This window comes from Canis lupus, chromosome 19 (assembly GCF_048164855.1).
Source record: "Canis lupus baileyi chromosome 19, mCanLup2.hap1, whole genome shotgun sequence".
In the NCBI taxonomy this organism is placed as follows: Eukaryota; Metazoa; Chordata; class Mammalia; order Carnivora; family Canidae; genus Canis; species Canis lupus.
In genome coordinates, this window is record NC_132856.1 from 36,845,312 (window position 1) to 36,868,649 (window position 23,338).

Below are 23,338 nucleotides of genomic sequence, written 5' to 3' on the forward strand. Positions count from 1 at the left end.
TTACAAAAGGAGAGAGTTCACTGTCTCTCAGTTGATATTTTTGGCAATAAAATGTCATACAAATAAATATAAAGAAAGAGCTTTAGTCACCTGGACATTTGTACGTGAGACACGTACGTGTGTGGGCGTGTGTACAAAGGAGTATAGACTAAGAATCTCAGTCCTAAAAGGAAACTAAGTGATAATCTCCTCCAAAATTCTACCTGTTTGGGGAATTTTTACAATAATGTTTGGCTTTCCTTGAATATCTTCCTGATAACCCTCTTCCTAATGAGTCAATTCACCTAGTTATTAGACAACCCTTGTCAATATGTCTTCTGTAAATTTTGAAAGCATTCTTTCTGAAGATGTTTTCGTTCATGGAAATGAGCAATGCTAAGACTCAGGGAGGGGGCTCCGACACTAAGCACTAGAGAACCTCCATTAGGGTTGATTTAGGAATGCTTGCAAGAGACTAGGTTAGTTGGCTTTAATATAAACCATAAGTATAGGTGGAACCGTTCAAAGGAATCCAAGCTTATAGAACTAGGTCTTAGTCACCTAAAGTTACTACAATGCACAGTCAGAGCCTTACATAAAATGGACACAAATAGTATCAGCTGTGGGAGACCAAAAAACCAAACAAACGAACAACAAAAAAACCCTAAAACCCAAGGACAATTAAAAACTATTGCAGTTTGTTTTGCTCCTAAACCTGGTTGAAATAAGATAATGTTCACTTCTTTTTTGGAGGGAGGCAACCTTAATTTTTTATATATATAATATAAAATCTTAGGATTAGAAAAATCACTGGCTAGGTGCTTTTCCTTAGTCATTGCAGCCCTTAGGAGAGCACAAGGCTACACAAAACCTTAGTCCTCACTCCTGCATTTAGATATGAATCAATTTAGTTTTTTATAGGGGTATTGTGGGCCTCCAAAGTGGTGTGACTCACTGATGGTTCTGGAGAAGGATGTTATGCCTGTCTGAATTTTCTCTAAGTGGGGCCAGGACAACATAAAAAAAAAAAAAAAAAAAAAAATCTCCTGAGAAATTTGTGTTTTTTTTTGTTGTTGTTGTTTTGTTTTTGTTTCTTTTCTCCTGAGAAATTTGTATTCAAATTCCACACAATAAAAAAGAGCAGTCCTGTTTCCAGAAATGCTCTTGCATGCTTTGGTTAAGCAAAAGCTTCATTTTACTTGGGGCCATTATACTCATGGAACTGGTTGGTAGTTCATTGCTAGGCCAATATTCAACACTGCCTCTCAAGACTCACTCCAGCATTCAGACAGCTTTCCTACACCCTGCATGCAATGCGTGGGGCCAGCAGAACCATACAGAGTCCCACCTCCAATGATACCCACCTGTGCTGAATGGGATGGAGTAGACAAAACTCCCAGGAAGCTGCTCAGCAGCTCTTCGGTACCAGAGAGGGAAATGGTCTGCATTAAAAATGTTCTCCTTGTCTCCAGCTTTCAAGAAATCCCTTGAAATGGAAAGGAATAATAACATGTTAAAAAGCCACAAATAATCCAATTTAAAAATGGGCAATGTACCTGAATAGACAGTTTTCCCCCATAAAAGCATACAAATGGCCAACAGATACATAAAAAGATGCTGAACTTCACTAGGCATTAGGGAAATCCAAATCAAAACCATCTCACACCTGTTAGGATCGCTATTATCAAAAAGACAAGAGACAGCAAGTGTTGGCGAAAGTGTGGAGAAAAGGGAACCCTCGTGCACTGTTGGTGGGAATGGAAATTGGAGCAGCCATTACGGAAAACAGTATGGAGGATCCTCAAAAAAATTAAAAATAAAACTACCATCTGATTCAGCAATTCCACTGCTGGGAATATATACAAAGGAAATGAAAACACTAACTCAAAATGATATTTGCTGTTCATTGCAGCATTATTTATAACAGCCAAGATAGGGCAACAGTCTAAGTATCCATCGATAGATGAATGGAAAAAGAAATGGTGGTATATATACAGATAATAGAACATTATCCAGCCATAAAAATGAGGAAATCCTACCATTTGCAACAACACCATGGATGGAACTTGAAAGCATTAGGTGAAATAATCCAACACAGAAAGACAAATACTATATGATCTCACTTATCTGTGGAAGCTAAACACAAAGAAACAAAAGCAAGCAAACAAACAAAACCCACAAAAAACTCCACCACAATCAGGAAAAGATCGTATTTGTGGTCACCAGGGGCAGGGAGTGGGGGCAAGGGGAACTGGAAGAAGGTGGTCAAAAGGTGCAAGCCTCTGGTGATAAGTCATTCCTAGGGCTGTTATGTACAACACGGTGACTACAGCTAACCCTGCTGCATGACTCACAGTCAAGTTGTGAAAGGAGTGAATCCTAAGAGTTCTCGTCACAAGGAGGATTTTTCTCCTTTTCTTTTATTGTACCCGTATGAGATGAGAGGTGTTAAGTAAACCTATTGTAATCATTTCACCATATATGTAAACCAAACTATCATGCTGTATATCTGAAATTTTTACAGTGGTGTAGGTCAATCATTTCTCAATAAAACTGGAATAGAAGGGAGGAAGAGGAAAGGAGAGGAGGAGGAAAGGAGAGGAGACGAGGAAGAGGGAGAGGATGAGGATCCTGGCACCTCTCAGCAAGGAAAAGCCAGATGCCAGTGCGTCCCAAATGCCTTTGTTGGATAAAGACAGTGTAGGCTTTCAGAACCCCACCCTGCCTATCCCAGTTCTGAGACAACCTGTAGAACACTGTGCACCCCAGATTACTCAAACACCCTATGAATTCCGGCAGTCAGACTCCTAGAGGGTGAAATGACTTCTTCTAGTATATCTAGTGAACTGATTATCTTAGCATCTAAAGCAAGCAAGCAAGCAGACAGAGCCTCCAGAAATCATATCAGAAGACCAAAGATAGTCAGAAAGCTCTGTCTTGCCTTATAATTCACACATGATCAGATATCCTTGGGAAGAGCAACTTCTTAAGCAGATTTTTACTCTTCTTAGAAAAAGTGTAACAGAGGTAGCAGTTGGCCACGTAGAGATCCTTGCTCCTTTCCTTCTTCCTCAGCTTTCCCTCCAGACAGCAGGACTGCCTGCCTCCTCTGTAAATCCCTCACTTTGCCCAGCCTCCCACCTGCTGCCCACAGCACTTTTCTCTACCCTGAAGCCTACATGCATTTTCTTCCCTATCTCTTCCTTTCAAAATCATATTCCCTTCATGGTGTGCCTCAAATCCCACCTCCCACACAAATCTGCAGACATGGGTAAGCTCCTGCCCCACCTGGGGCCCACTGCCTTGGTCTGTCACACAGCCTCCTTCTTCCTTGGCCTCATCTGCACTATGTTGTGTCCCAACCCAAGCCTCCTGAGGTCTTTGAGGAAAGAAGCTTTTGGTTCCCTCCACAGAGCCTTACATATCCCAAAGTTCCAATGAGTCTGTGCTGGCTTCAATGAACTCCAAAGGTTCATGTTTACTCTCCAGCACCCAAGTGCTTCGTCTTGGCTGACACAGTAGGACTCAGGGGAGGAAATGACTGCCTGGCTAGTCCCCAGTCTGCAGACAGCTTGCAGGAAAGGAGAGCAGTCAGGGGACAATGTGTATACAGGGGAAAAGGCCACTCACTGAACCAGAAATGGCACCACTTTCTATCCAGCAGTTTGCAATGTGAAGTTGGACTGATTGCACAGACAATGGAGAAAAATACTCAAATATTCTACACTGTTATAGCATGGTTGAATTTATGTGCTAAGTTGCAATTAGCTGGCTTTTAGAAACTACTTGAATTAGCTTCTAAATCAGGAAAGCATTCTGTGGTTTTAGGGTGTGGCCAATCAGTGATCCCTTGATCTCTTCTTAAGATGCAAAGCTCACTCCTAGAGGAAGCCCATACCATTGGAGGCCACCCTTAAAATTCTTAGCATGGAAATAGGACTCCTTTTAACTTACACTAGTATGTCCTAATTTCTCTCTAAGGGCAGAGACTTTATTTTTCTTGACATTTCCAGGGCCTGGCACTCATCAGGCACTCATCGTATGTGTAATGATCACATAATAAATCAAATCTCATATTCCGATAAGAGTTCCTCAAGTATTCAAAGCAATTTGCTATATCTTTTCTAAACAATATTTCTCAATTCTTCCAAACTCCCTCATCAGTATTATGCTACCACGTAAAGACTCTCTGCTGTCATTCAAAAGGCCAGCTGTGGAGTCATGAGCGGGACAGAGATGGTGCCAAGACCTCTGGGTTTTTCAAAGTGCTGGGTGGAGGGAGTTCCAGGCATACTATTATAGACAAGCTCCTCCTTGCACTGATAAATTCAGTGGTAATGCTCCATGATCCTAAAATCCACAGGACTCACAAATATTGAAATGTGGCCTTTGGCATTTTTTTTTTAGACGTGAGTTTATTCATAAATCTGACTTGGACAGGTGTGTGGAAGGGACTCTGCTGCCTAGCCCCAGGTGAAACGGACGGCTGCCTTCCATACTGCGTCATGGCACAACCATGAATTTTCATTTGTGATAGTCCTGCTCAGCGGTTGGATGTATATAACCATGGGGAGGAAGGCGACTTTTTCATTCAGCAGTTAATGGTGCTACAGGGGCAGCAGGGGTCGAAGGGGAGGGCTCTTTCCCAGTCCTGGAAGGTGGGATAATAGCTTAAACTGATGGGGAACATCTGAGGACAACAGGTAATAGGCTTTGAACACTGCACAACTGAGCACCCAGTGCCTGCTGCTCAGGCCCAGACCATGCTGGCACCTGTTGCAGCAAGCAAGAACCTGTAGTGCTTGATCTCTATTGGCTTTGGTGTTACTAGAAGAAGGTCTGGTTGCCAGGAAACCTTGTGGGTTCCTGACAACTACCAGGTGGTGATTCAAAAGGAAGAAGGAGACAGCTGATTCTCCAGGATCTCTGAAAATGTTCTTCAGGAAGATAGGTCTTTCTGGGTGAGATGAAAGCCTACTTCTGGGGGCACCTGAGTGAGCATCTGCCTTTGGCTCAGATCGTGATCAGCAGTTGAGCATCTGCCTTTGGCTCAGATCGTGATCCTGGGGTCCTCGGATCAAGTCCCACAGCAGGCTCTCCGCGTAGAGCCTGCTTCTCTCTCTGCCTATGTCTCTCTGTGTCTCTCATGAATAAATACATAAAATCTTTAAGAAAAGAAAGAAAGCCTACTTCTGGATACTAGGGGCTGGTGTGGTGTTGTGTGAGACAAGTCTAGGTTTTAGGCACAGCTGAATGACCTTGGGTGAGTTACTTGGGTCAGTCGCTGAATCTCTGAGCCCATTTACTCATCTACAAGATGGGAAGAATAAAGTTATTTACCACGATTCTATTAGAGTGCCATGCCACAGTATGTAAACTGAAAATGGCTCCAACAAATATATAGAATTCTTAAAGCTCAGGAGCTTCTTTCGTTCTCTGTGGTTTACATGGACTCCATGAAGCAATCATCTCTTAGACTTAGGACTCTTGGCGGGAGGTGGGATGGGGGGGTGGAGCAGAACCTCAGTGCAGAGGCTGACATCGCTGCTTCGATGTATGTGTTACATCTGCTCCAAGAGGCCACGTTGGAGGCACAAGATTCACTGCTGACACTGGCAGGCACAGAGGCAGTGAACTAGAATTGATGTGCTTCTAAAAGCAGGTGGTGGTGATAAGAGATGGAATCTCAGCATAGGAGGCTGATGCTAATATTAGTTAGTCTTGTGGTGAGGACTTCACATTCTCTAGCCCTCTCCCTGGTACTTTGGACTCTTCTTTGTGTGCTTTTTTTTTTTTTAATTTTATTTATTTATTTTCAGAGAGGGAGAGAGCACAGGCAGGGGGAGTGGAAGGCAGAGGGAGAAGCAGGCAGAAGGAGAAACAGGCTCCCCACTGAACAGAGAGAGCCTGATATGGGACTTGACCCCAGGACCCTGGGATCATGACCTGAGCAGAAGGCAGATGCTTACCCAACTGAGCCATCCAGGTGCCTCCCTTCTTTAAAAACACAGAAAATAAAAATAAATAAATAAATAAATAAAATAAAATAAAAACAAAAACACAGAAAATCTAAAAGCTTTCTAGCCCTGGCTAAGAGAGTATCTGAATAGTTGGGTCTTAACAAATGCCATCTGGCATTTGATGGCACAGCTAGTTAAGTGTTAAACTCTTGATTTTGGCTCAGGTCATGATTTCAGTGTTGTGAGATCAAGCCCCATGTCTGGCTCCATGCTTAGAGGAGAGTCTGCTTGAGATTCTCTTTCTCCCTCACCCTCTGCCCCTCCTCCTGCACTCATGCACATGTGCCTGTGCTCTCCCTCTCTCTCAAATAAATAAATAAATCTTAAAAACAAACAAATGCCATTTGCTTGGACAGGATAGTCAGGTACAAGACCCTAAGACAACAGCACTCAATTCTATTATGCCTCTACATGAGTATATATGAATATATAGAGGCACAATATGCCAAAGGTACTTCTATATGAGTCAATGGTATGAGTTTCTTGAAGACAGAAGAATTATCTCATCCATCCAGATATCCAATGACTACTCACTCCGGGTCACAGTAGGGTCACAGGGAGCAGAGCTAACCTATACTTGCAGATATTTTTAGCTTCTCAAAGTGGTTTTACATTTATAGGTCCCAAGAACCCAGGTTGATCATCACTGTCATTTTTCAGAAGCAAACCGGTGGGACAAGCCAGGTGCTCACCCCAGCAGTCCTGAGTGTGACCTACAGGACAGACTAGCAAGGTACACTGTTTTGTTGTTGTAATTGTTCTTCTGCTTTGTCTGTTTCAATCTCAAGATGAACAGCCCTCCTCTTGAGCATAAGAGAGTCAGTTCCTGTGTCTCCTTCTGTTTCTCTAGGTCCAGAAAGGAGAAAGTGATGTGTATCTTGACATTTCTAGTCCTAGGAACTTGCCCTCTGGAAAAACAATTGGGCAGGGCTAAAAAGCTAATGAGGGCTTGGAAAAAAAAAAAAAATCAAGTCACAAGTGTAACCAACTTCCTAAATGACAAATTTGAGATGCTGAGAAAGAGTCCTTGAGTGGGATTTAAAAGCCAAGTCACAGACCATCTAAAAATCTATTGATTTGCCATTTCCCAGATTTGATTTTATAATATCCTATGGTGGGAGTCAGGGCCTCATCTAAGAGGCAAGAGCACTGCTGGATGGGGCTTGCTGGGACAAGAGCATCTCCTCCTCGGGTCTCCTGTGGGCCAACCCCTTTTGGATTGGTGGCCAGCCTGTGGCTTGATTATTCACCCTCAGGTATCCATAGGTTGGGGTGTGTGATGTCTGAGGGTAGTGTCTGAACCCTCCCACACATACTTGGCAAACTTTCCAACTCTCAGACTAGATCTGTACCTCTTACTTTAGAGAAAAAAAAATACCAAACTGAGAAATATAAATGGGGTTAGAAAAGACTTCCCAGGCTCACACCAGCTCTGCTCCAACACCAGGCTGAAGAGGTAAGACCCTATTGCTCTATGAAGACACAGAGGCTGAGCACTGGTTTCCAGGGCATCTGGGTCCTGGACTTGGGGAGGCCCTGCCCGCTGTCCGTCTGGGTCTCTTTGGAAGCACAAGGACACACTGTCAAACCCAAGTACCACCAGCCTGCCCACTCCTGGGCGTGGGGCTCTCCAGGCCCTCAGGCTCAGCGCAGCGGCACCGAGGTTTATTAAAGCATACGCAAACAAATAAACAACAGACTTGAAACACTGATTCTTGGACAGGCAGGAATTCCAATGCAGAGCTGCAGAGCAGCTGAATGCCCCGGGGCCATTCGTCAGGAGTCCTCCTCCTGGCTGCTCCCCCAGCAGCCGCACCATCGCCAGATTCTGCGATGACTCACCAGCGCGGGAGAGGACCCCAGGACAGTGGACAGAAGCCAGCGAGCATGAAGAACAAAGGGTTGTGGAAAGGCCAGCCGGCAGGTGAACACACACGCTCAGGCCCCCGTGGTAGAACAGAGGGGGAGCAGTGTCAGCAGGCCCGGGGTGGCCTGAATTCTGTTTCTACCAGTCATAGAATCAAGAAACGCAAGCCTCCCTTTGATTTTCCCATTTCAGGAGCTCCCTGGGCCCCTGCAGAGGAGCCTTCCTACTTACTGATTGGTGAGCTGCTCAGCCCCCACAAACAGATTGATCCTCGAGAGGCCAGTACGAGTGCCGAGGAAGGCAACCTCCACGCCCTTGTCAGAATTCCTGAAACACAGCAGCAGACAACAGGGGGATGCTTCCAGACAGTCAGCAGATAATGGCTTTTGCATTTTAAGACTCACTGGATATTTTATGAAACAGTAGTTTTGAAACCTGAAGTTTTAAAAGAAATTACAGAAACACACACACACACACACAGCTGCACGCGTGCACCAAGCACAGAATGCAAACTCACTCCTTACAAAAGTTCTGTGGTCATTCTTGCAAGAAAAACTAAGAACTCCATTGAGTTCTGAGAACTCCAAAGCACCATGAGAGAATGCACACCCCTTATGCTAAGTAAACACACCTTATCTAGGGTTCTGGGTGCAAATTCAGAAGAACAGGCTGCAATGGAAATGATTTTAAGGAAAGGAAGAAAATCCTTAGAGCTAGCCTTTTGCATTGACCTACCAAATCCTTTCTTGGTCCTGAGACTGTTAGTGGAATCTGACATTGGTAACAACAGCAACTGAGCCACTAAGTCACGTCTGCAGTGCCCGACAGATGAGAAATGTCTAGAACCTGAATTCTATACCATTTGAAGCCATCATCTTATAAATTTTACCAGAGCATAGGTCTTCTTCTTACCACCAATCCCAAAGAGATGAGTAAAAAAAAAAGGGGGGGGGAGGTTTCTTCAAATGACCCCTTTAAGATAGCATGCACAGGACCCCCTGAGAGTGGCCTTAGCAAAGAAAATTTATTTTAAAATTCACTACAGGTGTTTTTTTTTTTTTTTCAACTTTCAAGGCAAAGTTTGTATGTTTGAGCACATTTGGGATATTCACAATGTCTCCCTCTTCACAAAAAAGGCAACGGGTCTTTTGCCACAAATACATAATTTCATCCTACAATAAAAGTATGAAGAGAAATAGTGGTTCTTAAATTTGCTTCCCTTCCTTAAATGCTAGTAGTCACTTGATTTGAAGCACTATCCATGTCATCTTCAATATAAGATAATTTGGTTACTTGATCTTTGATGGTAGTCAAAGTGGCCGATACTACCTCTAAGTATTTAAGGGGTGAATAAAAACCAACACTATGCATTTGTTTCTGCTTGCAGCCTACCCAAATTGGAAAGCCAGGCTGCCCAATCAGTTACAGATGTGGACTACAAAGCAAGCTACCATTTTGGAAATCTTTAGCATGTGTTAGGAGTGAATCAGCAATCTTTGCACTGGATTTTGAGTTTCATAAGAGCTTAAAAGAAACATTTCCACATCCACCAGAGAATGCAATTGCAGGAAAGGCTTTGACTCTTCCCAAACCTTCCCAGGAAATAAGAACCATGTAGGTAAGCAGTCCAAGGACACCCTTAAGTATAATGAGAATGGTGATGTCTCTTTGGGGCTCCAGACTCCTGGATAAAATTGCCTACCACATATTTCCACTTGGGAGACTTGAGCTTAAAGTGTCCAGAAGAGAACTCTTGACATGCTTAGTCCCAAACCTGGTCTTCTTTCATTGTCTCTGGTCCTAGGAAATGGTACCACTATCTACACAGGTATTCATGTTGAAAACCTGAGCGTGATCCTTGACAGCTCAGCCTTTCTTCTCTTACTCAGCAGACCCACCATCAAATCTGAGGGTGGGAGTAGGAAGGTCTCACTTCTGGAGCATGCCACAAGTGAATCTTTTCTCTCTGTGCCACTGCCTTGGTCAAAGTGGCAAATCCCTCAGAATGCTATAGGAGTATTTATTATTATTTTTACGCCATTCAACTGTATTCTTCACATAGCAGTAGAGGGGCAGTAGAGGGATAGTCTTTAAAAATGCAAATATGATAATGTCCTTCTTAAAATCTTAAAATGTCCCTCTTAAAATCATTCAATGACTTTCTAATACTTGCAGTATAGAATCTAAAATCCTCACCTGACTCCCAAGGGTCCTGAGTCACCTGGGCCCTCTGCAGTCTCATCTCCCAACATCTTCCAGCCTACCTTCTATATTTCACTTCTGTTGGCCTTCTTTAAATTCCTCGAATGTGTCAAGTACTATTGTACCTCAGGACCTTTGCACATGCTGTTTCATTTTCCCGAAAATGCTCTCTAACCATTGAATTCTTGAGTTTCTACCCAGAAAAAAACTTGTATCTTCCATCTCCACTCCAGGTGTTGTCAAATTTTACATGTCCTTACACTTCTTTTAAAGTAGTTATCACAATTCTTACACACTCATCACAATCTGGCACACTACACATTGCAGATGCCATGATGGCAAGGACTCTGATTGATTGAGTTAGCTCCATTTCACCAAAACCTAGTCCAGTGCCTGGCACATAACAGACATACAATCAGTATCTGATGAGAGAATGAATGAATGAAAATAAGAACAGGTTGAAAGATAGAAGAGAATATACAAAAGGGAAGGTAAAGGAAAGAAAGGAGCTAATAAAGAATAGAAAAGGAGACAGAACTAAATGTATGATGGGAAAGTATAGGAGAAAGACACATTTTGCCTCCTATTTTTAATCTTTAATAACCTACTTTAGTTAGTAAAATAAGAATATTAATAAGCTGCTGAAGACTTTGACAACTCCTATTGCCCAGCCCTGCCTTCCCTGCATCCTCTGCTTCAGAAATAAGCCACAGGGTTAGATCCTGACACCCTCATGAAACAGAGCTCTCACTTCCCCATCCTTCTTACAAGCCGGCCTGGCCCAGATCCCAAGTCCCCTTCAGACTGTGAAGCAGTAGGAGCCACGGCGGGGCAAGAAGCTAAGTGCTCCTTCCACCTCCCGCTTCCTCAGAAGCGCCCCCCACCTCGGCACACCAAATTTCATGTAACGCTAAAACTCAAATTATATGTCAAACCCAGGAGCTTGCCACCCAAGCCCGAGCCGCTAATCTGCTCGAGCTCTTGTGGTTTGGAGCTTTGGGGAAAATTAAAGCACTTTAACACCAAGCTCCTAAAACAGTTTAGTTCTTTAAACCATAACCATATTTCGGACGGCTTGTGGGGAAATGACCATGAAAGGGGGACACGTGCAACCACTTACTCAGATTTGTTGAGGGCAAGACTGGTCCAATAGGCTTCAATGGGAGCGCTCACCACGGCATCAAAGAGGACTTCTTGTATCAATTCTTTGTCACCTATTAGGAGGGACACCCTTGAGAAGATGGCTGTGGCTGGGGTCCCCACAGGGGGTACAAGAGGTGCTCGCCTTGCTCACTTTGTAGTAACTGCAAGCTATTTTCTCTCACGGTATATCGCTTTATGCCTTCACCTCCCACCAGCTGAAAATATGGAACAGTTCTGACAGTGGCTACACCAGCCACACAGGGACCCCCAAAGCGTTCCGATGACCTGATAGCAAACGGAGAGTCTTGGGTGTGTCCCTCTTCAGTTTTCTGCTTTCTTTGTCCATCTAGTAGTTTGTGCCACAGACCAGCATGCCTTAGAAAGTTTGCTCTGTTCATCCCCATTTCTCTCCTCTATCAAAATCTGCAATTTTTCAGGGCTCTGCTCCCCATGATTTGTAAGAAGAGGAAGGAATGTAATAGCTAAACACTCCTGGGACTCTTATTTTGTGATTCCTTCCATTTAAAAGTTGTTTTTTTTTTTTTCCAGATTAAAGCAAGAAATCTGCCCCTATCCAAAGGGAGTCTTGCTGGCACTCTATACAAGAGGCTAAGGAGTCAGTGGGATGAGTCCAGCAAAAGCATCCCAGAGCCCTCCAAGTGGTCTACAGAGGGGCCAACTAATTATCACTGACAGTCAGCCAGTCCTCCCCTTGGCTGGGGGCCAACGAGACAGTGGCACTATGCTGTAAAAGCAAACACTGGAAACGACTCATCGCCGGAAAGACAATAGATACACTGAGATATAGTTACGTGGTGGGATACTGTCCAGGGAATTCAAATAAATGCACTATAGGTAAATAATCAACACAAGTAAATCTCAAAATGTGATGAGTGAAACACAAGTTGCAGAACAATACATATATTATACCATAGATGATATACAGTATAGCACATATAAATGTTAATACACAAAATAATGAAAATAATGGCACATACTGTTTACAGTACTCTAGTAATAGTATAGATGAATGGGAGGTGAGGAACCAGTTTAGGAGGGAGGGTGATTCTCTCTGGGAGAGAAATGAGACTGTACAGGGTGAGTCAGGGGTTTCAATATTATCTGTAATGTTTCATTCCTTAAAAAGTACCAGAAGGAAATATGGTAAAATATTAAGATTATATAAAGCTGGATGATAAATGTAAATTTTTATATCATCTCTATATCTTTGTTGTTTAAATATGCCATTCAGATAGTTAAAGGAAATGAAAAATTAGGCTTATGTGATGCCCATCTGATCTTTTCTCTATTAGAGCAGGTAGCAAACAGTATGTCCATTCCATGGAGAGGTGGCTTAGAAAGTTAGATAAACCTCCTTCCATCTCTCACAGGGCTGCTGGGGTTATCCTACGAGAGAATCCATGTAAAGGATGGTTCACATCGCTGACTAAGTGTCCCTACCCATTGGGGGTAGGGACAGGTGCTGTGTTCATTGTTGGTGAATCTCTCCTTGCCCAAACTAGCTATCTGAACTCATATGCCAGTCCAGGGACTGCTCTTGCACTTGGTGAGCATCAGGCCTGCTGCTCTCTCCCTGCCCCCTCTGCACTAGCCACTGGCCATTTCTGACTCTGTGAGCTTCCTCAGAGGACCCTTGGTAGGAGCAGCAGCATGTATGCCCCATGAGGCAACATGTCACGGTGATGATCCCATTCCAGAGAGAACCAGACCTAGAGTATGGCCTGAGATGAGACAAGTCCTATTGCCTGCCCTTGTTTCTTGTTTATAAAATAAAGGAGCACATAGATATTCACAGTCCCTTCCCAGTGGTACTGTTTTCATACTACTCAGGTGCTTGACTTAAGTGGTCTGGTAAGAGGAAAAATCCAATGCAAAGGATTAGACTGGGACTGAGGATTCTGTGTGACTTAAAGAAGCCCACATTCTGCCTCTTGTTCCCATAAGCAGCAGCCACTTGGCTGGATTTGATGGGACCGATGATCTCCGTGGAAGCAAAGCTTCCCCTGAAAGCTGAGAGGAAGTAGGGTTTTAAGTTCACTCCCACCATGGCCACATGCACACACAGTATGTGTTGAAAGCACACTCACATTGGAGCAGAGGTTCTTTGCCTTTGAGGTAGAGCTTGATAGCTTCTAGCTGAGACAGGTGACGGTGCTCGGGGTGTAGGTCGGTGTTGCAGTAGGACCTAAGAATGTGACAGGGGCCAAAGCAAGAACATGTGAGTATCTGTGGCACCGCCTTCCTTTGCCTTTGAACCAGGAGAGGTAGGAAGGGAGTATAGAGGACTTGAAATCAAAGATGGCAACAAATACCCATGCTGATGACGGATGGTTTAATTCTTACCATTCATCTGCCAAGGACACGTCAGGGTGCTCTAAGTCATGTAGGCCTGGGGGTCAAGGAGAAGGGGTTAATGTGTAAGGACCACCTGCATGGGGCACTGGCACCCCTCATCTTCTCATGTGCTTTTAATGTTTGAGGGCAGGACCACTGAGTGGTGATGGATAGGCATCAACCCCAAAGATATCTGCTTCTGAAAAGGGGACTCTGAACAAAGGAAGTGATGCAGAACTCCCTCCTCACTTGCATCTCCCTCAGCCACCACTGGCACCTTCCTAGGCTGACTATCCTAGGAAAGCCTGAAGTCCGTGAAGACAAACAGCACAGCAGTGATTCCTGGAGACAAGCCTGGCATTGTGGTAGAAACATGGAAAATGGAGCCCCATACAGCCAGTGCACAGAGCTGGGCTGGGGCACATCACTCAGGTGTGATGTCAGCAGGTTACTTTGCTCTTCCAAATGTCAGTTTCTTCATGTGCAAAACAAGAAATAACTGATAGCTGGTTGTGAGAGTAAATATAGGTTGAATGATATGAAACGGCCAATACTCGACTGGTTTTGACCAGCAAAAATTGCTAGTCGTTATGAGATCCTAAGTAAAAAATGAGCCATCAGTCCATAAAAGTAGCTGGAACAACTGAGGTTTGCAAGGAACTGGGGAGTTTTTAACAGAATGCTCTAGATCATTCTAACTCTGTGAAATCACTGTCTTTCATTTTATCTTCATGTGAGTTCATTTTGAAGGCTCATCAGCAGACACACACTTCTGAGTGATGACCTCAGGAACTTGAATGATGCTTATAGCCTCCTTGAGTGTATCAGAGTTTTCCAAATGGCTAAGAGTATCTTATGGCTCTCAAGATTCCAGTTTCCCCTTCAAATACAAATGTATAATATAAATAGCAAAATACTAGACCTGATACCGCACACTCCTGCTTGATTTTATAGGCAGTAGGGGATACATTAGATAGAAAATCATCATATAGGACCCAAGTGTCATTTCCTCATTCCAACACCCACTGGTTGAATGATTTTGGAGGTATCATTGCAACTTCTTGAATTCTCTCTTGCCTGTTCCCTTCCTTTCTTCAACTACATGCCAGATACTATTCTAGGCCCTGAGAATATAGGCATGAACAAAACAAAATCACTGCCCTTGTGGTATTTGTTTTCCTGTGGTAGAAAAGAGGTAAGCAAATAAAACTAAAACACATAGCATATCCGTTAGTGACGAGGGTTATGAAGGAAAACAGACTTGAATAAGAATGGGGAGTGCCAAGAGATGGGAAATAAAGGATAAAGAGTTTCAACTTTAAGTAGGGTAGTCAGAGAAGGCTTCGTTGAGAAAGTGACTTTTAAGCAAAGACCTGAAGGAAGGAAGAGACAGAACCATGTAGATAACTGGGAGAGAGTGCTCTGGCAGAAGGAATAACCAGTGCAAAGGCCCTGAGGTGGGGTCTCCCCTTCCTGGAATACTGGGTTAATGCTGTCAATGCTATCAATTTCTCTAGTGTCTGTTATCATCGATAAAGCCCTCTCTGGCTCTGTTTCAGAGGCTCTGTAGATGAATCCCTGGAGGGGAGGTCTTTCTGATTGTTTCCTCTCTAAGTTCTCAGGGCACCAAGGAAATTGAATTGTTTTCTAAGTTGCTCACCTCTGATTTTGGTCCTGCTGATACGACCACATCTACTAGATGACTGATCATGCAGACAATAATGACATAAGCTCTAATTTAATGAACTACTGTGTTCTCTCTATATGTATTTTTATATTTATATATACATATATGTAATGTATATATATATATGTATACAAAGTGTCAAGGAGATACAGAAGAGAAACAATTTCATCAAGTAGAACTATAGCCCATACCTTCAGCCTTAGTAGCAACTCTACATTTTAAGTAATGTCTACCTCTTGACCATCTGTGCAATATATGACAATGGCAAAACATGTTGAAGATTCCCACATTCTGTGGAGCAGAATTCCTTATGGAAGATCCTACAGAAGTGTGGTTTCCATCCCCAAGAAAGCCTGCCTTCTCCAAGAACAGAGCAGAACAATGATTGTGCCCGGCGCTTATGATGATAAGACCCTCTACTAGTTAGTCCAAGGGGAAGCAGCCTTCTTGGGCTTGGCAGCTACTCAAAGCTGGAAGGACTGTAAGCCCTCTTACTGAGACATAAGATTGGACCTCTTTTGTATGGATAACTAGATACTCTTCGCCCTGTAGGGATTCACACTAATTTCTTGGATGGTGATTACGGTTAGTTCTGAGATTCTCTCTATGACCTCTCAGCCTAACAGCTGTGAAACACACAGGGGAAAGATAGTGACTGAACAAATGACCCCAAAGACAATGCAAAAACAACTGTGTGTGTGTGTGTGTGTGTGTGTGAGAGAGAGAGAGAGAGAGAGAGAGAGAGAGAGAGAGAGAGACCTTTGTATTGAGGACTGGCTAACAGAATGGACACATGAAAGGCAAATAAGCCATTAATAATCTCTCTTTCTCTTATGCTAACAATGAGTTATTTCCTCAGCTTGACCTCAGACATGAATTTTCTGGCTTCATGGACATAATTATCTGCAGAGAGACACATGGCTCGTACAACCAGAAAATTCTAGAAGTTAAAAAAATAATTTTTGAGAACATGTCCTGTTGAGTATCTTGCCCAAGTCACCAAGCTCCCTGCTCCCTCTTTCCTGTCTCTAGGAAGAGAGACCACACAACTGATTAGCTCTGCAGTGGGCACTATGAAAACTTCCGATCTCCTTCCTACCCCTTAAGATCTTACAGTTTTTTGGGAGACAAAAACTAAAACCTGTAAAACAATGCACACAAGCTGGCAGTACACCAGGAAGCTGGCTATGGAACTTGGCATCTCAGGGACCACCGATCTCTTTGTCTCCACTACATCATCGGAGTGAGCCCCAAGGTGGTCCAGCTTCTGGAAGTTCACGACATGCACTTGTAACCAGCTCTGTCTAATTGAAACTGGCTTGTGACTGATCTTCCGGCTCTTGGCCATATTGTCTGGGGACACTCAGGAAGAACACTGGTCTGGTTCTGCTCCTTCTTGTTGGAGATGCAAACTCTAACACCCATGTTGGGTGAGGGACTTACTCAGGACCACTCAGGGAGGGGAGACTTTCAGAAGTCAGCCTCACCCCTCCCTGTGAGCCCATGATACTGGGGAGGGCAACTTCTCTACAGTACTGAGTTACTGGGTTGTTGTAAAGGATGGCATAGGTGTGACAGTGTTTTTCAAGTTTAAAGGGTTGTAACAACCACTACCATTTGCCACGAGTTGAAACCTAACCACCATTTGCACCTAAGCTTTATGGAGACAAGAGGGTCTGGGAATCTCAAAGTGTTCCTTATTCCTTTTGACCTATGTGTATCATTTAAATGATTATATTTCCCCTTGGACTTGCAATACCTTGAAGCCCAGATGAAATTTGTAGCCCTACTGTAGAAGACTAAGACTGGCATACCTTTGTTTTCATTTTATTCCCCCGGGGCTTGAATTTTTACATGACTTTGTATTTTTCTTGTTATTGATATTTACGTATGGGAAGAATATAGTTGGTGGATGATCCTATGAGTTGGCTCAACAGTTTTGTGGATTTAAGCAGAATATAAATAAATGAAATCATAAGGAAGGCCACCACCAGTTGGAGTTCCCACCATTTGGAAGGCAAGCTCCTATCAAGTGGACAATTAGTTGAGTGAAATGGCCGGGGACTGGACAGAGGGCTGAACAGATGAGCAAGTTCTTTCATTAATCCAATGACTGGCTCTGGGGCCTTTCCCCACGCTAAAGGATAAGATGGGTCAAGACAGCATCTTACCTTCTTCAATGGTTACATTCCCTCGGAAGAAATATTTCCCGTGACCTCTGGAGAGCGCCACACCTAAGCTGTGCAGAGAAACAAAACAGACCTTGAAACCCATGGCATCGACTGGAACAGACTTGTGGGTTAACTTTTTATTTTCCACGTTCTCATTTCCATTTCATGTTCTGTAAACAACTTTTCCAACAGTTTACTTTCAAAACCCCACTGATTATAGTTGGTGTTGGTTTTTCTTACGTTCAATCAGCTGCTTCAAAGCAATTTCTGATTGGAAGCACCAGCAGCCATGGGCTGCTCTTGTGTGTTTGTAGAGAGGTGTGGCAAACTGCTAGCCCTTCTCTTGGATACCCTTGCCAGAGCCACATGCCCTGCTCTTCACCGCTACCTTACGCACCCCTACCCTACATCCAGCCACAAATAGGTCTTTCCAGACCCTAGAGTTTAGGACCAGGAAAAATTAACGCCCTTTCAAGGACAAAAATGAAAACTTCCACTACCACTAGCATGTAGCCACATTATTGTGTTGTGGGCTTCTGTGCCTGACCCTCTCCCTAGTCTAATAGCTGTCCCCCCTCCCACTGACACCCCTCATGGGCTTGATTTAAGCTCCTTTCTAAAAGAAAAGAATATATTTTGAAAACACGGTCTCTTCCTTTGGCAAACCCACTTAGCAGTCATGTGTTCTCTCAATTGCTCTGCTTCCAAATGGAATCAAACTCATGATCCCTGGCAGTCCAGGACAACACAATGCCATAATTTATTTTTCAGATGAATCTACAGTCAGTAAATTCTTTCCCTCCTTAGCTCTGTGAGACACCAGTTCAGGAACGTAAAGCAGCCCCACCAAAATAACTTCTTACAGAAGCATTAGAACACTAAGGTTAGAGTAGCAGGAGACTATATTGAATGCCACATGCGTGTCTGAAAGCAGGCAATAGGGCAAAGCCATTTTTTCTGGACTGTTACAGAGAAATAACAGGATTCAAAGGTAGACAAGCACAGAAGTACAGTTCAGAGAAATTAAAACGGAAGCACAACATGTAGGGATGGATATGCTACCTCCTAGTTCGAAGGCTTGTTTTTTGATCATGGAAATAAAAGGTGAAATGGAAGTCACTGGGCAGGAAGTTAGCTAGATGGTTAAGGACCTGATAACCCTCTGAACTCGTCTCTCCACCCTTAGCTGGAACCCCCAAAGCTTATTTGCTTGATAATGAGATGCAAAGCCATGACAAATTGAGTGAGTTCTCCTAGGTGAGCCTGAACCATCTTCCCCCTTCTGGAAAACAGAAACAAAAGCAGCCTGGGAAAAGCCCCTTCCTCACTCTTTCCAGCCTTTTGGCAGGGTGTTTGGTTATCTTCAGATGATGAGCTCTGAGAGCGTCAGCAGGTTTTGTACAAACACAACTGATGGATCTGATGGAATGTCCATGTATTATGGTCAGCTCTACCTGAAAGGAGTACCCTTGATGTCTGTATAATAGTAGTCATTTGTCATCACCAAAACCCGTTTCTAGATTGAAAAAAAAAAGTCGTAGAGAGAAGAAAACATGGTTAGTCTGCTAGGTGAAGCTTTCAGAAATAAATAAAAATAAATGGACACACTATGATCAGGTTAACAGTACTACATGAATCTTGTTTGAGATAAGTAAAGACAAGAGAAAAATGATCTCAGCGAAAGATATTTATTCCAGATAGAGCTTTCAAAGCTAATTTTTCACAGTGGTTTGTTTTAAATTAAGCAGCAAGAATGTTTGAGAAAAATGTACCCCTTTGTCCACTGTCTTCTTCACCTCCATGGAGAACTTCCCAGTCTTTCGGTTTACCATGGCGTTTCTTAACTAAAATGATAAAAGAAAATTGGTATCAGCTCTTCCCCTGGTTGCATGTCATCTGGACATCTTGCATCCTCCAGCTTGGGAGCACATTTGGTGGTTTGTGCAAAGCAGAGGTATGACAGGGCCGGGCTGTGTCCCCACCAAATTGTGGGCGCTTTGGCACCAAGTCAGCATGCTGCACTCAGCCCTCTGAAATAGGGCCTTGAAGAATAAACATTCAACTGCTGCCATACCAGGGGAGAGAGGCTAACAACAATAAATGACTTTCAACTTCAATTTGGGGTGCTCATGTGAACCTCAGGGCAGCACCGAGGAAAAAGCCTGTGTGCTGTGGATGAAGCCTGAGAGTCAGAGAAGTGAGCCCCAGCAACTGCAAAAACACTTAAGAAGCAAAGAACGTCTCTGGGGACAAGTTGCATTTTCAAAAAGGGTATTAGTTTGTCATGAAGAAATCACTTTTAAAAAAATATAATCAAGGTAAAGATGTATTTCTACACAGTGGGGTTTTTTTTTCTTTTTCCTTTTTTTTTTTTTTTAAGACCTACTATTTAGAAGATAAGGACTTCTTTTCTAGAGCACGAAGCATCTTCAAATGCTCTCAGAGAAATCTGAGCCCGTTAATGGTCTCGCTTACGGTGACAGGCAGTGAACGGGGTGACTCGGTATCTGAGTTTTGAAGGTTCCTTCCATCTAGGGACGGGGAGCCTCACGCCCTCCCCTCTGCCCCTGGCTGACCTCTTCTAATTATGTGTGGCCCTTCTGTGGGTTCAGAGAAGGACCGCAGACACAGTGATGAGAGATGTGCCGTCGTGGGCACCAATGGGAGACGAGGGGATGCCATTGAATGGAGTAGGAGCAAATGCTGACATGCCACAGCCTGTCGGGAAAGCCTCTTTCTCGGCCTTTTTTTTTTTTTTTTTTTTAAATCCTCTCCCCTCTTCTCTCCTTTGAGGAGCTTGACTAAGATCTGGCCGATAGAAAACTGCAATGCTTGCAAGCAACCTAAATTTGATTCGGGGCTGTCTAGATTTGGGTTCACATTCCCATCTTCTGTGAGAGAGAGTAAAAAGCATAATTTTTAGCTGGAGGCATGTATAAAATAAAACATATATTTTACTCTAGATATTTTTTAACAACACATAATGGGCATTTCTGGAAATATTTTCCCATTTTAACTTTTGTGGTTTTGGATGGGGAGAGCTGGTCCTAATTAAGTCTACTTTCTAACTTTTAAGCACGGCTCGATTTATCTTTAACATGGTTTTCATTTTTCCTCTTTCTGGTGCCTGCCTAAAGCCATTTGGGACCTTCCCCTCTCACATTCCCCAGGCAAGTCGAGATTAGGTAAGCCTCTCCGTGAGTCCATACCACCCCGCCCCCAGCTCCCAGTAGCACCAAACCATTAGCATCAGGGTTTGGGCAGCGCCAAGGCCAGGGTCACTGAGGCTTTCTGGAGGCAAGTGCTCAGATGACGAGTCCAGGCTTTCTCTTTTCTTCAGTTTTAATGAGCATAGATTACATTTACTGAACACCTACACATGGGGCACGATGGCACTGTAATGAAGGACTCCAGAGCTTATGATCTTAAAAAGAATCACTTACTCTTTCAGTTCCTTAGTTTCCTTCTCTGAAAATGGAACTAAAGACAGCACATCTCACAGAGTTGCGGTGAGAAGTAGATGAAGGGATTACTTCAAGGAGTGCCTCATCCTCCCTAAGCATCCAGTAAATGTTAGCCATCCCCCACCATCATCACCACCACCATCATCTTCAATACATCCCCCCCCTCCCCTTAAAATGCCAGACCTTCCTCAACAGCTTAAGGAATCAGGATTCAAGCTTGAGTTTGCTTGACAAAGATGCCCATGCTCTAAACCAACATTTTTCAAACTTTGTGAGTCATGTGAGAAATACATCTTACTCTGTGATGCCCTCCGATGTCTCCTATTTCTATAGATTTCATGGCTTTTAAGTGCTTCTCATGGACCGGTAATGGACTTTGTGACCTCCTGGCAACTCCCGCATTAAAACTGCTGCTCTTTACCACCTGTGGGTGGGCGCAGACCAAGGAAGAGGCAGCCCACGGTAAAGAGAAATAACCCAGGGTATCAACACTCAAGTCTTACCAGTGACACAGACCACTGTTCTGTGAACTCTCTATAGCTCCGTTTCTTCCTCTCATTCATTCCATCAAGGAGTGTTCTGAGCGAGGACTCCCAGACCCCAGGGATCCCATCAGATGCTGTGTCACTTTGTTAATCAGTTCTATAAAGCCCAGATAATACTGATAGATACTGTCTACTGAGCTTTTACTATGTGACTGACAAGGGTTTTAAAGCCCTCAAAATAAGGCACCATTATTTCCCTATTTTACAAGTGTAGAAACTGAGGCACAAAGTTGTGAAACTTGCCTATAGTCGTATGGGCTCTCTGCCCCTTGAGCCCATGCTGTAAGTATTGCTTCCCAAATCAAGAGAGAAAGTATTTGGACAAACTTAAAACCTTAATATAACAATTGTATAGCAAGAATACAAAAATAGTGTATTGTTATTTCTGGATCTATATATGTGTGTGTGTGTGTATACACATATGTACACACACACACATATTTAATTTTTTGAAATCACAGTAAAGGTTTTAAACTGGACCATGCAACAGTCTTAAGTTTTAATTTTCCAGTAGGTTCTCCCACAGGCTCTAGGTTCTGTGAACTGAGGCTGACAGGAAGGTGGTTTTTGTCCTTGTTGTCATGGGAGGGAAGGGGGTTTTGTGTCTTTTCAGCAGACTGTGCGGTGAGTTGACAGCATTTTGAGATAAGAACAGTTTAGAGATGCCACTTTCCATTGGAGGAGACTGAGGTTTCAGAAAGGGAGCAACTTGCCCCAAACCCTATGGTGAGTCAGTGGCAGCACTGCCGCAGGGGCAAGCTTACAAGACAGGATGGCAGAGGCACCCAGAGCAGAGACCAGATGGCAGGTGGTAAGGAAGCTCAGTCCCCACTGGGCTGTCAAGGGCAAGATCAATGGTGCTCTCAGAGCTGGCCAAAGAGCCCTTGAAGTTGCCACTCCTTGGATTAGAGCAATGAGCACCTGGCCTGGTGGAGGAATATTCCCGAACAAGTCTGGATGTGCCCATATGTTTGCATATGATGTAGTCAGTTAAAAAAAAAAAAAATCACATGTGATTCACAGAAGAGCAAATTAAAACATCAGTGACATGCCTTTATTTTTCCCTATCAGACGCAAGTGTGATAATGGGGTGGACATTAAAGCAGCTTTCACCACCAGTGTGGTTGATAAAATAAAGCTCAAACATCTTCAAGCTGTGAACAGTTTCCTGGTGATGGTGATCAGCTCCCTGGTCTCTCTGGGAACCACCCTCCTTCTCCAGGGTCCTATGGTCTCCCGGGTCATATCTGTTTCCCCAGAGCTCCTAGGGAGTCTGTGTCTCTCACCTGCACCCCAAAGCTGCAACAGCTTCACTGACCATTCAAAGTACCCACAAGTTGACCACAAGCTGCTGGTCACACTTCTGGTTCCATCCTGAGCCTACGGCTCTTCCTTCTGTGTTAGAGCTCATTAAGGAAACTCTCCCCCAGAGATTCACTGATCGCCTTGCATTTTATGTATGAGGATATAATGATAGCCCATTCTGCTAATGGTGGTTTGCTATCCACCTCAGAACATGAGCCTCACCTTTCCTGGTGCACAGGCGGCATGCACTTCCAGGCCCCCAAGGACATGCAATCTGGGCCAAGTTAACAGATTAAAGGGGAAGGGAGAAGCAGGAGATAAACAGGTCTGTCCTTTCCAAGCAAGCATTTAACCAGAATATGAAAACAGACTCGGGCCCAGAGCATCTGTATAACAAAATCAAAATCTTCTCTCCCCCTCTCTCAATCTGTCAGGGGGGCTGTGCTTGGTTTGGCGACCCAGGGCTCAAGCATGAGCTGTAGAGACACTAGAGTGGGTGTAAACAAACTCACTGGGTGCAGTTCTCAGAAATTCACCCCAGGAGAAGAGGCTGACGGGGCTTTAGAAAGAAAAGACTTGAAGGAAATTTTCCACAGAATC

General features: G+C 43.8%; 1 protein-coding gene across 10 annotated transcripts in view; it reads right to left on the bottom strand.

Moving 5' to 3' along the window:
* CACNA2D3 (calcium voltage-gated channel auxiliary subunit alpha2delta 3) overlaps positions 1-23,338 on the bottom strand; it is a 945,543-nt gene that overhangs the window by 153,850 nt on the left and 768,355 nt on the right. For all 10 annotated transcript variants that reach the window (XR_012011921.1, XM_072785849.1, XM_072785848.1 and 7 more), the window contains 8 exons: positions 19,197-19,268; positions 18,879-18,940; positions 17,425-17,492; positions 13,576-13,621; positions 13,320-13,417; positions 11,189-11,282; positions 8,098-8,193; positions 1,344-1,465 (listed from right to left, as the gene is read on the bottom strand). Coding sequence is in view for 9 of the 10 variants with exons in the window: in XM_072785849.1 (XP_072641950.1) it covers positions 1,344-1,465; positions 8,098-8,193; positions 11,189-11,282; positions 13,320-13,417; positions 13,576-13,621; positions 17,425-17,492; positions 18,879-18,940; positions 19,197-19,268 (658 nt within the window). In the remaining variant the exon portion in view is untranslated. The remainder of the gene's footprint in view (positions 1-1,343; positions 1,466-8,097; positions 8,194-11,188; positions 11,283-13,319; positions 13,418-13,575; positions 13,622-17,424; positions 17,493-18,878; positions 18,941-19,196; positions 19,269-23,338) is intronic.